This window comes from Eubalaena glacialis, chromosome X (assembly GCF_028564815.1).
Source record: "Eubalaena glacialis isolate mEubGla1 chromosome X, mEubGla1.1.hap2.+ XY, whole genome shotgun sequence".
NCBI lineage: Eukaryota > Metazoa > Chordata > Mammalia > Artiodactyla > Balaenidae > Eubalaena > Eubalaena glacialis.
Window position 1 is genome coordinate 64,782,914 of NC_083736.1, and position 14,523 is coordinate 64,797,436.

A 14,523-nucleotide genomic window follows, 5' to 3' on the forward strand; every position below is an offset into this window, starting at 1 on the left:
GCAGAGGGAGGAACACTGCCAAACTCATTCTACGAGGCCACCATCACCCTGATACCAAAACCAAAGATGTCACAAAGAAAGAAAACTACAGGCCAATATCCCTGATGAACATAGATGCAAAAATCCTCAACAAAATACTAGCAAACAGAATCCAACAGCACATTAAAAGGATCGTACACCATGATCAAGTGGGGTTTATCCCAGGAATGCAAGGATTCTTCAATATACGCAAATCAATCAACGTGATACACCATATTAACAAATTGAAGGAGAAAAACCATATGATCATCTCAATAGATGCAGAGAAAGCTTTCGACAAAATTCAACACCCATTTATGATAAAAGCCCTGCAGAAAGGAGGCACAGAGTGATCTTTCCTCAACATAATAAAGGCCATATATGACAAACCCACAGCCAACATTGTCCTCAATGGTGAAAAACTGAAACCATTTCCACTAAGATCAGGAACAAGACAAGGTTGCCCACTCTCACCACTATTATTCAACATAGTTTTGGAAGTGTTAGCCACAGCAATCAGAGAAGAAAAAGAAATAAAAGGAATCCAAATCGGAAAAGAAGAAGTAAAGCTGTCACTGTTTGCCGATGACATGATACTATACATAGAGAATCCTAAAGATGCTACCAGAAAACTACTAGAACTAATCAATGAATTTGGTAAAGTAGCAGGATACAAAATTAATGCACAGAAATCTCTGGCATTCCTACACACTAATGATGAAAAATCTGAAAGTGAAATTAAGAAAACACTCCCGTTTACCATTGCAACAAAAAGAATAAAATATCTAGGAATAAACCTACCTAAGGAGACAAAAGACCTGTATGGAGAAAATTATAAGATACTGATGAAAGAAATTAAAGATGATACAAATAGATGGAGAGATATACCATGTTCTTGGATTGGAAGAATCAACATTGTGAAAATGACTCTACTACCCAAAGCAATCTACAGATTCAATGCAATCCCTATCAAACTACCACTGGCATTTTTCACAGAACTAGAACAAAACATTTCACAATTTGTATGGAAACACAAAAGACCCCGAATAGCAAAGCAATCTTGAGAACGAAAAATGGAGCTGGAGGAATCAGGCTCCCTGACTTCAGACTATACTACCAAGCTACAGTAATCAAGACAGTATGGTACTGGCACAAAAACAGAAATATAGATCAATGGAACAGGATAGAAAGCCCAGAGATAAACCCACGCACATAAGGTCACCTTATCTTTGATAAAGGAGGCAAGAATACACAGTGGAGAAAAGACAGCCTCTTCAATAAGTGGTGCTGGGAAAACTGGACAGGTACATGTAAAAGTATGAAATTAGAACACTCCCTAACACCATACACAAAAATAAACTCAAAATGGATTAAAGACCTAAGTTTAAGGCCAGACACTTTCAAACTCTTAGAGGAAAACATAGGCAGAACACTCTATGACATAAATCACAGCAAGATCCTTTTTGACCCACCTCCTAGAGAAATGGAAATAAAAACACAAATAAACAAATGGGACCTAATGAAACTTAAAAGCTTTTGCACAGCAAAGGAAACCATAAACAAGATGAAAAGACAACCCTCAGAATGGGAGAAAATATTTGCAAATGAAGCAACTGACAAAGGATTAATCTCCAAGATTTACAAGCAGCTCATGCAGCTCAATAACAAAAAAACAAACAACCCAATCCCAAAATGGGCAGAAGACCGAAATAGACATTTCTCCAAAGAAGATATACAGACTGCCAACAAACACATGAAAGAATGCTCAACATCATTAATCATTAGAGAAATGCAAATCAAAACTACAATGAGATATCATCTCACACCGGTCAAAATGGCCATCATCAAAAAATCTAGAAACAATAAATGCTGGAGAGGGTGTGGAGAAAAGGGAACCCCTCTTGCACTGTTGGTGGGAATGTAAATTGATACAGCCACTATGGAGAACAGTATGGAGGTTCCTCAAAAAAGTAAAAATAGAACTACCATACGACCCAGCAATCCCATTACTGGGCATATACCCTGAGAAAACCATAATTCAAAAAGAGTCATGTACCAAAATGTTCACTGCAGCTCTATTTACAATAGCCAGGACATGGAAGCAACCTATGTGTCCATCATCAGATGAATGGATAAAGAAGATGTGGCACATATATACAATGGAATATTACTCAGCCATAAAAAGAAACGAAATGGAGTTATTTGTAGTGAGGTGCATGGAGTTAGAGTCTGTCATACAGAGTGAAGTAAGTCTGAAAGAGAAAAGCAAATACAGTATGCTAACACATATATATGGAATCTAAGGGGAAAAAAAAAGGTCATGAAGAACCTAGTAGCAAGACGGGGAATAAAGACACAGACCTACTAGAGAATGGACTTGAGGATATGGGGAGGGGGAGGGGTAAGATGTGACAGGGTGAGAGAGTGGCATGGACATATATACACTACCAAATGTAAAATAGATAGCTAGTGGGAAGCAGCCGCATAGCACAGGGAGATCAGCTCGGTGCTTTGTGACGACCTAGAGAGGTGGGATAGCGAGGGTGGGAGGGAGGGAGATGCAAGAGGGAAGAGCTATGGGAACATATGTATATGTATAACTGATTCACTTTGTTATAAAGCAGAAACTAACACACCATTGTAAAGCAATTATACTCCAATAAAGATGCTTAAAAAAAAAAATGGGCTGAATACCTAAACAGACATTTCTCCAAAGAAGACATACAGATGGCCAAGAGGCACATGAAAAGATACTCAACATCACTAATTATTAGAGAAATGCAAATGAAAACTACAATGACGTATCACCTCACACCAGTTAGAATCATCAGAAAATCTACAAACAACAAATGCTGGAGAGGGTGTGGAGAAAAGAGAACCCTCTTGGTTTGTTGGTGGGAATGTAAATTGATACAGCCACTGTGGAGAACAGTATGGAGGTTCCTTAAAAAACTAAATATAGAACTACCATATGACCCAGCAATCCCACTACTGGGCATATACCCAGAGAAAACTATAATTTAAAAAGACACATGCACCCCAATATTCATTGCAGCACTATTTACCATAGCTAGGTCATGGAAGCAACCTAAATGCCCATCGACAGATGAATGGATAAAGAAATGTGGTACATATATACAATGGAATATTACTCAGCCGTAAAAAGGAATGAAATTGGGTCATTTGTAGAGATGTGGATGGATCTAGAGACTGTCATATAGAGTGAAGTAAGTCAGAAAAAGAAAAACAAATATCGTATATTAACACATATATGTGGAATCTAGAAAAATGGTACAGATGACCTGGTTTGCAAGGCAGAAATAGAGACACAGATGTAGAGAACAAACGTATGTACACCAAGGGGTGAAAGCGGGAGGGGGTGGTGGTGGTTGGATCAGTTGGGAGATTGGGATTGACATATATCCACTAATACGTATAAAATAGATAACTAATAAGAACCTGCTGTATAAAAATAAATAAATTAAATTTAAAAAATATTAACATGAAATATGAATGGATTAAACAATACAATCAAATGGCAGGGATTTTCAGACTAAATTAAAAAACAAGATCCAACTATATGCTGTTGATGAGAGACACACTTTAGATTCAAAGATACAAAGGGGATGAAAGTAAAGGAATGGAAAAAGATATACCATGTAAATAACAACCATAAGAGCACTAGAGTAGCTATACTAATATCAGACAAAACGGACTCCAAAACAAAAGAAAATGTTACTAGAGATAAAGAAGGATATTTTGTAATGATAAAAAGGTTAATCCATCAGGAAGATATAACAATTATAAACATATATGGACCTAACAACAGAGCCCCAAAATACATGAAGCAAAAGTCAACAATATTGAATGGACAGGTACATAATTAAACAATGATAGTTGGGGATGTCAGTGTCCCACTTTCAATAATGCATATTACAAGTAGGCAGAGCATCAAAAAGGATACAGAAGATTTGAACAACAGTATAAACCTACTAACCTAACAGACAACTACACCACACTGCACCAGATAATAGCAGACTACACATTCTTCTAGAATGGAACATATTCTAAGCCTTAAAAAGCCTCAGTTGACTTAACAGGATTGAAATCATACAAAATATGTTCTCTCCCTACATGGAAATAAATTAGAAGTCAAGAACAAAACTAAGTTATTTGGAAATTAAACAACACACTCCTAAATAACCAACAGGTCAAAGAATAAATCACAAGGGAAATTAGAAAATACCTTGAGCTGAATGAAAAGGAAAACAAAACATAGCAAAACTTATCGGATGGAACTAAAGCAATGGTTAGGGGAAATATCCTAGCCATAAACAGCAATATTAAAAAAGATCTCAACCTTCCATCTTAGGGGGAAAAAAAAAGCCAGCACACTAAACCTAAAGCAAGCACAGAGAGAAAAAGTCATAAAGATTACAGTGGAAATAAATGGAATAGAATACTTAAAAAACAATAGAGAAAATCACGAAAACCAAAAGTTGGTGCTTTGAAAAGATCCAACAAATTGACAAAACTTTAGCTAGCTAAACTAACCAAGAAGAGAAAAGACTCAAATTACTAAAATCAGGAATCAAATAGGGGTGACATCACTACTGACCTTTGGAGAAAGACTATTCATATCTAGTGCCTCAGCTATGTCCCCTTGTATAAATCTCTTAATCTCTCCAAATTTCCATTTCCTTATCTGTACAAGATGAAGTTGATCGATATTTTTTAAACTCTAAGCAGATGAATCATATTTTTCAAACAAAATCTTAAAAGGACATACTACATAGGAAACTGATTAAAGCCTAATTTCTCTGAAGCAAGATGGGGCTCTTGGAGAAGTGTGAATAAGTCTCCTCCTCTTAAAGGAGATTCTGAAGCTCTTCTGGCAGAACCTAAGGGTACCACAGAACACAGTTTCTTAATTTCTGAACTAGATGATCTGTAAGGGTTCTTACAGCTATAAAGTGTTATCTATAGTAAATTATCTTCTTATTAAAATTGCTACTATACAATTTGTTATATTTCCACAAGATGGTGCTAATACATTCCATTTTCCATTAAAACATATCTTCTATATGATCATTTTTACAGTTAATAATTTTATCATAGTCTATGATCATATAATACCCTTAACTTTTCAAAGTACTATTGTATTACTTATGCTATCTTCATTACAAGCCACGTACACAAATAATGTTGCACTAATTTTTCAGATGACTATATCACAGCACATAGTAGTTAGGTGAGTGACCCAAGGTCACACAGTTGATTAGTAACAGATTTTCTAATGCTAGCTCTGTGCTCTTTCCCTAGATCACACTGCCTGATTACAGATAATATTGTCAAAAATCTCAAGGTCTCAGGCTGAGAACAGAAGCAAAAATAAAGCAATGAATATTAAGTAGCATTAAAACTGATACAAACTTCCCTTGGGCTCATATATTGAACTGTTAATATTTGTGCATATAAATACATTTATGTATATTTCCTTTGTTGTTTCCCTTCTTATTAGAAGACCTCTGGTGTCACATATTCCTATACAACCATAGTAAAGGCTAAATAGTGATAAATAAAAATATCTCATTAACACTGTCCTTATTGTAAACATAATAACTATTTTTTAAAACCGTCATAGAAATTACATAATCTGGGTTTACTAACTCTAAGCACTATAAATTTAGAAACTAACACTATAATTTTTGTTAAATTCTCCTCTTTCGATTCCATGAGAGATACAAAAAGTTTTATAGAACAGGAAAGAGACACACTTCTCTTCCCACTTGAGGATACTACATCTAACATAAAAACTATCCCCAACTACTAGGAAACAACTCACATTAGCTGCCAACTAAGACAGGCTTTAGATTCGTTTTAGAGAAATTTAGAAGGTGTTAGAAAAGGAGCTAAAAAATTACTCCTCCTCTAACATACTACTTACCCAATTATTTATTCACATCCAAAAATCTAGCAACATTAAGTTTAGGTTGTGTGTGTGTGTGTGTGTGTTTTTAAGAAAATACAAAATGAGACCTTATGGTCTCAGAAGGATGCTAAAGAAATCATGCTTTCTTTGGATGCTGAGAGGAGAAAAGCAACCCAGGCCTCTCACACAAGGAGCTGAGAAATATTCTCATTTTTGGTAACCTACAAAGGCCTCTCCTCTACAGAAATTTATAAGCACTTAGTCTCTGACATGTGGGTTAAGGCAGTAGGGTCATTTAAATTTCAGTTATTAAGATCAATATTAGATTATTTTTTTCAAAACATTTTCAGGGTTTTATCCAATTCTTCAGGATTCTATGCAATTCAAATGTTTTCTGTCATTTTCCCAATTTATCTCACTGTCTCTACTACAACAAGAGGTCACCAATTAGGAATTTTCCTGTGTATAGTCTTGGGCTCAGTTTCATTTCACTAACCTTCTTTATTTACTGTCCATTCTGAAAAAACTCAACTCCTTAAATCTTCCAAATACATGTCAAGGATTCTCACGTTTTCCTTGTCGTTTAATATATTAAGAGTTTTTAAAAACTATTTTTGAAAAAAAATAAAAAGAACAAAGTAAAATGTTAATACTGAGCATTTATGAGTGTGGGATTACAGGGGACTTTTACATTCCATATTACTTTTTTGTGACATTTAAATTTTTATAATTAGCACATATAACTGCTTTAATCAGCAAAGAAGTTTTTTTTAAATTAATTCTATTTATTTATTTATTTATTTTTAATTTGGCCACTCAGCATGGCATGTGGGATCTCAGTTCCTGACCAGGGATCGACCCCACGTCCACTGCACTGGAAGTGCAGAGTCTTAACCACTGGACCACCAGGGAAGTCCCCAATCAGCAAAGAAGTTTTAAACATTATTTTTACTATATCCATGGGTATTACCCTTTCATTTTGATTCTTCTCTCCCAAATTTAATTTGCCGTAATTAGAAAATAGGTCTTATAGCAAAAGGGGAAAAGTAAGCCTCCCCAAGCGTTTACCAGCCAGTAGCTCCAAGGAACACAGTTGAGTGAATTAGAAAGAACTACTAGAAATCAAGGAAAAACCATCCTTGATAAAGAATATGATTAAGGTGGGACTTCCGGTGGTGCAGCGGTTAAGAATCCGCCTGCCAATGCAGGGGACACGGGTTTGAGCCCTGGTCTGGGAAGATCCTACATGCCGCAGAGCAACTAAGCCCGTGTGACACAACTACTGAGCCTGCGTGCCACAACTACTGAAGCTCACGTGCCTAGAGCCCGTGCTCCACAACAAGAGAAGCCAGTGCAATGAGAAGCCTACGCACCGCAAGGAAGAGTAGTCCCCGCTCACCGCAACTAGAGAAAGCCCACGTGCAGCAATGAAGACCCAATGCAGCCAAAAATAAATAAATAAAATAAATAAATTTTTAAAAATAAATTAAAAATAAATAAATAAATTCTATCATGTTAAAAAAAAAAAAGAATATGACTAAGATATGGGGATTAGGACATTTTTCTCCCGGGGGAAAAAAATCTGCAAAGTCTTTGCAGTAAATCAGTGTAATTCCAAAGCCTTTTGAGTTGGACTCATTCCTATTGTTTGGTTTACAGTACTTCTTGTAGAATACTAATTAGTTAGAGTGCAATTTCTGTAAACCTTTTCTAAAAAGCCAAGTTCAGCAAAATATATGTCCAAATTGTTAGATAGGACTTTAAAAGATTAAACACTAAATTCAAATTCTACCAGGACAACTGAGAGGCCACTAACAAATCCCCTAGAGTGCAGAAGAAAGTTCTATATCAACAGTCTCTTCCCACCTACTTATTCTTGCCTCTGCCAGGAGCAGACAGAGGAGCTCAGTGTAGCAAGAATTACAAAAGAGGAGAAAAAGAAAAACTGTAATTTATTAAACAAGAAAACCTCTTAAACATATTTCCAAAGCTCGTTTCAAAGATCTGAAATTTTATATTCTATGGAGTCCTAACTGAATTTGTCATTTGAATACACTGAGGCAGGTACCTTGATGCCAACAGTAAAGTAAGCTTAAGGATTCTCAATTTCATTCAGAATTATAGTGGCCTTTCTTAATCTGTGGCATCTCTAATAAGGGGGCATAATCAAAAAAGTGTGTCAGAGGGACTTCCCTGGTGGCGCACTGGTTAAGAGTCCGCCTGCCAATGCAGGGGACACGGGTTCGATCCCCGGTCCAGGAAGATCCCACATGCCGTGGAGTAACTAAGCCCGTGAGCCACAACTACTGAGCCTGTGCTCTAGAGCCCACAAGCCACAACTACTGAGCCTGCATGCCACAACTACTGAAGCCTGTGCGCCTAGAGCCCGTGCTCCACAACAAGAGAAGCCACCACAATGAGAAGCCTGCACACCGCAACAAAGAGTAGCCCCCGCTGGCCGCAACTAGAGAAAGCCTGCATGCAGCAATGAAGACCCAAAGCAGCCAAAAATAAATCATTTTTTAAAAAATCCCCCCCCCAAAAAATGTGGCAGAAATCAAGGAAAGCAGCAGCTGTTTATGAAGTTTTCTTAGCAAAAGAAAAGGCAAGAGGGAGACAAAAACTGACCAAGGTCCTAAACTGAGATCTGTTAACAAGAACTGAGGGAAAGAAAAGAGCTTTTAAGCAATACCCACTACCACCCTTTATGTTCTAGGCTTCTACTTCAACAAAATTCTAATATACTACAGCAATTTTGGTATCTTATCATTTGTGAAAAAATGAGGGGTTTTCCTTTTAGACTGAATGGGTATTTCCAAATTGTATATAACCTCTAGCTTAAGATATCCACTGTTCTCAAAAGAGTTAAGCCTGTAGAAAGTACACTCACCTTCCATGCCCTCCTTCTAGTACAAAATCTACAGAGAAAGGTGCTTAATTAGCAGCTATTCATTCCTGCTTGTATCACCAACTGCTCCCAACAGTTTTCTCAACACACAGATGATTAAAGCACAAAGAAGAATTGCCCCAAAGAATGGCAGTATATGATAAAAAGATGTGGGTGTCTGTCTTTATAATATTTTTACCTGGGAAGTCAACAAGTAATCTGTGTTTGATTTCACTGTGATAAATTTTAGAATATACTAGTGAAGCAGCCACATTAGTGCCCATTTGCAGTAAATAGCAAACACATCACCTAGCAACAGCAGCAGCTACTGCCATATATTGAGCAGTTTCTATTTCCCAAGCATGTTACTAAACACTCTACAATATATGCATCATCGTATTTAATCTCTAGAATAATTCTAAAAAGTAGGTATCACAATGTTGATAATTATTTTTGCCTCTTTTTAAATACATTAAAATATAATCCTTTTCAAGGCATTTGACAATACTTCACTAAGTTATTTTTATATCCCCAAAAGATGTGGAAAAATAATCTGGCAGAAAGATTAAAATAATATATAATAACTAGGGCTAGAATTCAAGTCCTTCCTGTTTTCCCCAATCTCATTCTAGTGACAAGAATACAAAAAGAGTCAAAAACATAGTGGTGCTCCATAAATGTGTTATTATCTAAATATGACTGTGGGTCAAATAATGTTCCTAATAATACAGACACTAAACAGAGAGTAAAAATCTGATATAGTTAGCTTATGATATAAATATCAGTCATGCTCTATCACTGTCATATTTTCCTTCTGTAAGGTTTTCTAAAAAAGATGATGACAGATAAGAGGTCAACAATCCATGGCATATACGATAATAACCTACATTTATGCCACTTCAAGCCTCAGCCTACTCTTATAGGCAGTTGCTAGAGAGCATTCATGTTTATGTTCATTCTGGCATAAACTACAGGCTCACCTCCGCAGTCTTAAGCTTCCAGAAGCCATCCATGGCACCACAGCATCCTTTTTTTCTTTTTTTTGTCCTTCCCATTCCTGTCTCCTTGGCATACTAATCTTTTGATAGGTTGATGCCATAACCTTTGTGAGTGCTCCTCCCCCAAATACTGCCAAATCCTGGAATAGAACTCACTCATTCACTTTATAAAAAGGTTGTTCATTTAAAGGAAACTTGTTGTAAACCTATGTTAAACTAGGTAGCTCCTTTGGTATATTTTTAATAATTCAATTGATAAATGTGATTTCTAATAAACATTTCAGGTATATTCCACTTGTATGAAGCATTCTAAATTGAGACAAGTATATCTCTTATAACTGCATAAGCCTGCTCTGTCAGGCATAGTTCTTTACAGAGTTTGATGAATCTTTGGGCTCTAAAAAGTCTTTTACATAAACAAGTTATTTGCATAAGTATTTTATTAGAGATATATATGCCTATGAGTACTATAATCTTAATGACCATATTTCTATTTATTTCATTAATGGTAAATATAATTTTCACAATAGTTAGACTAATCAAGAGAATATCTCCAAATAACTAGAACTAACCCCATACTCAGAGAAGGGAAACATTTAGGAATTGATTTTACTCCATAATCCCCTGATATTCAAAGCACTTGGGACTTCCCTGGTGGCGCAGTGATTAAGAATCCACCTGCCAATGCAGGGGACACAGGTTCGAGCCCTGGTCCGGGAAGATCCCACATGCCGCAGAGCAACTAAGCCCATGCGCCACAACTACTGAGCCTGTGCTCTAGAGCCCGTGAGCCACAACTACTGAAGCCCGCATGCCTAGAGCCCGTGCTCCGCAACAAGAGAAGCCACCGCAATGAGAAGCCCGTGCACTGCAAAGAAGAGTAGCCCCCACTCGCCGCAACTAGAGAAAGTCTATGCGCAGCAACGAAGACCCAACACAGCCAAAAATTAATTAATTAATTAATTTAAAAGGAAAAGAAAATTCAAAGCACTTTATGTGACATCTCCAGAAAAATAGGTTTTTCACAGAAATTCACTAGCAATTACTGAGTATCTACTATTATGTCAGAACCTGTACTGGGCATAGGTATTCAGTGAAACACAGGATTCTTGCATATAGTTGCTATATTTTTGCACTATTCCATGATATTTCCAGATTCAACACAACAGTACAAATCTTAGTGTAGTTCTAAGCATATAGTAAGTGCTTAATATATACTTACTTGACTGATATTAAAATACCAAGATTCTCTTAAGACTAATAATTTTAGGTGATCCTACTATTTACCCACCTGCCCTTATACTCTGGGGTTAGCAGACAGCAATACATACCAAAGCAAAAAATAAGGATTTCCATATTCTTGATGAAGATACAAAGGAGGAATGGAGGGAGAACATGCTTTTATGTTATTAAGAATAGAATACATTTTTCTATCAACTGGCAACATATAAGAATAATAAACAATACATGTTAAAGGAGTAAATAAATTTAGCATGTTGACTTTTGAAATCAGAAAATGTTTAAATTGCCAAAGTACCCTATAGTAAGTATTGACTGAACTCTATGATAATAATCGTTAATTTATATTCATTATTTTTTTATATTACCTGAGCCAGAAAGAACTTTGTTCATATTTATTCAGCTTGTAGGTTTCTACTCCAAAGCTATAACAGAGAATATGAAGATATCCGGTCTACAATATTAAAAGAAAAAAAACAAGATATGTCAGATTCATGATTCTCTTAACGTTAAAAAAATCTATAGCATTTCAGAGTCTTTAAGACATACTTAGTGTTCTGTACATCAAAATAACCCACTCATCCTTATCAAAACCTCTCAGTTTATATAAAGAGGAGCTAAAAAATATTCAGGGTGTGGCATTAGTTACCTATGGAAAGGTAATACAATACATTACTAATAGAACTTGAAAGATCCTTTGTAACAGGAAATGGGAAAACTAATCATTGCCCAGCAAAAGAGCAGGCTAAAATGCCTCTGTAGGTTGCCAGATTCAGTAAAAGATATTAGAAAAGAATATATTCAAAGAAAACAAAATCACCACTGAGGGGGGCAAAAAATGAATGACTACCTTTCAAAATTAAGACAAATTTAAAAAACGTGAAATGTGTCCAAAGCACTATCTAGTCATAAGACTTATTTAGAAATAGTTAATTTAATGGATCTCTTGATAACAACAAAAATTTTCTTTACATAAATTACCACTGAGATAGAAGTAGGAACAAGTATGTGAATGATGCCATAGGAAAATACTCTTACAGCTTAATCAGCATCTCAGTCGCTGTGTTAATGTCATATCGTACAGAATTTTCATTCATCAAAATACTGGGAAATGGCATAAAAGAAAAAAAAACTTAATTCTAATAATTTACCCAAATATCCCCTCACTATTTATAGAAACCATCTAGCCAGAATCTGATTATATCCATATAAAGGAGTCCTTTATAAGTTTAACCTGAGTAAGACTACAGAAGCAGATCCTCAATTAAGAATCCAAGATCTAGGGAAGTTATTCATAAGTAACGTGTAAAGAGCAGTCTTGCTTCAAAAAAGTTTCCCTTTGAATTACAGTACAGTACATTCAGAAAGTAGAAGTTCAATATGCATGCCTGAGCACATCAGACCTACTGTATATTTGAATCTAAAATAAAGAACAGTCTTGGTAATGTGGGTCTGGCAAGAATCCAGAAGTATTTAAATGCATTCTCGACATTTCAGCAGAAAAAGCTTAACTCATTACATGCCCCAGATCCCATAGGTTCACACAGGGCTACACCAGTTATGTAGCTATACTGGAATAATGCAGCTTATACCCACTTGCTGCAGAGAGGCTTGCAACTAACTTACACAGAGAAAAATGGAAAGTAAAACTTTTGATGAACATTTAAATGTACTGAGTCTTTATTCAATTTCCTCAGTGTTTTTTTTAATCTTCCCTCGCAATCCCTTCAAGTGTACTTACATTAAATGCTACTTCCTAGGGGAGAAAAGAATATAAAACAATAAACTTATGAGACCAAAGCTACAAAATACTAAGATATCTTTCAAGAGACCTGCAGCATATTTTCAATGTAATGACCGAAAAAAAATCTTTTAACTACCAGTACTGCTCCATTCACTCATTCATTTATACATTCAATGATAAATATTTACTAAGCATGTCTTATCTAATTTAGGCACTATTTTTGGCCTTAGAGACACATCAGTGAACAAAGCAGACAAAAATCTCTGTCCTCATGAAACATTTCTAATGGGGTATTTAGTACTAAGATTTATACAAATATCTCTTTAAAAAATACGTTCCTGGCCTTCCATGGAGTGGTAACATCTCATTTTGCAAGTAATACACAGTGGCAAAAAAACACAAAGGTAGATCTGTAAGTCTGTTGTATATTGGTCATATAGAAACGGACTTATGGGACCAGAACTCATGGAATCTCTAGAAACTCCAGCCACTGCTTCATCTACTGGCCCAGAAATAAAAGATCCAACCAAATACCTAATTTACAATGCCACGATGAGACTATATAGATGATTTTTAAAACTCAGTTAGATACTGCAGCTAAAAATGAGTTTGATCACTAACTTTTGAGTTCAGTATGAGGCTTTTCAAAAAAATATTTATTTATTTTTTTGGCTGTGCTGGGTCTTAGCTGCAGCACGCGGGATCTTCATTGAGGTGTGCAGGACCTTTAGTTACGGCATGTGGGATCTTTTAGTTGTGGCATGCGGGCTCTTAGTCGCAGCATGAGGGATCTATTGATAGTTCTCTGACCAGGGATCGAACCCATGCCCGCTGCATTGGGAGCACGGAATCTTAACCACTGGACCACCAGGGAAGTCCCCTTTTTATTTTTAATTAACTAGATAATTTCATTTTCTGTGAATTACTTTATAAATTAGGTTCTTAAAATTCAGAAAAAGCAAACCTATTTTTTTTTATTTCCAAGTTCCAAGCTATTTTTCTTTGAGATTTTGTTGTCTTTTACAGATTTATAGATCATGTATTTTTACATTTTGTTCAATTATAATTGTGTAACAATAATTGAATGATAATTGCCTGCCTTTCTTCCTTAATGGCTTTAAGACATTTACCTTCCAATCCCCCCCACACTCAGCTTTCTCTAGTCCTCAGATGTCTCAGTAATAATAAACAATAGGTCATTAGTTATTTCTCCTGGTGCTCTAAGATACAATTTTCCAAACACTTTATTTCTCTGCCTCTAAACAATACAGCATTACCTTCTGCCATCATGTCAACACCTTAAGTAATTCCTAATCTAGTTTTGGGATACAGGAAGGATGTCTCAGAAAAAAGAGAGTTGGCTTATTTAATTCATTAATTCTTTTTAAGTGAATAACACTACAGTTAGCTCCTCTCCAACCTTTATCCGATCATTTCCTCTCATTATAAGATTTCTTGCCCTGGATTTTCAGGTCCTGTCTAAACCTTAAGCCCATCAAAAGCACACTAAATAATTTCATTGACCTTTAGAATGAAAATCATGAGTTTTCTAACAGTATAGTTTTATCAGTCACCTTCTAAACAAAATACAAACTCTTAACTCTGAACTTCAAGGTCCTTTACTGGTAGCCCCATCCTGACGAAGGTATAGTTAATAATTACTTTTCTGTTACATATCCTTGATCCTCTAATTCAGTCCTTTCCC

General features: G+C 35.8%; 1 protein-coding gene across 1 annotated transcript in view; it reads right to left on the reverse strand.

The window, feature by feature from the left end:
• Nucleotides 1-14,523, reverse strand: part of TEX11 (testis expressed 11) — a 360,718-nt gene that overhangs the window by 253,107 nt on the left and 93,088 nt on the right. Inside the window, exon 8 of the mRNA XM_061178154.1 lies at nt 11,443-11,528. Within this exon, the coding sequence (XP_061034137.1) occupies nt 11,443-11,528 (86 nt within the window). The remainder of the gene's footprint in view (nt 1-11,442; nt 11,529-14,523) is intronic.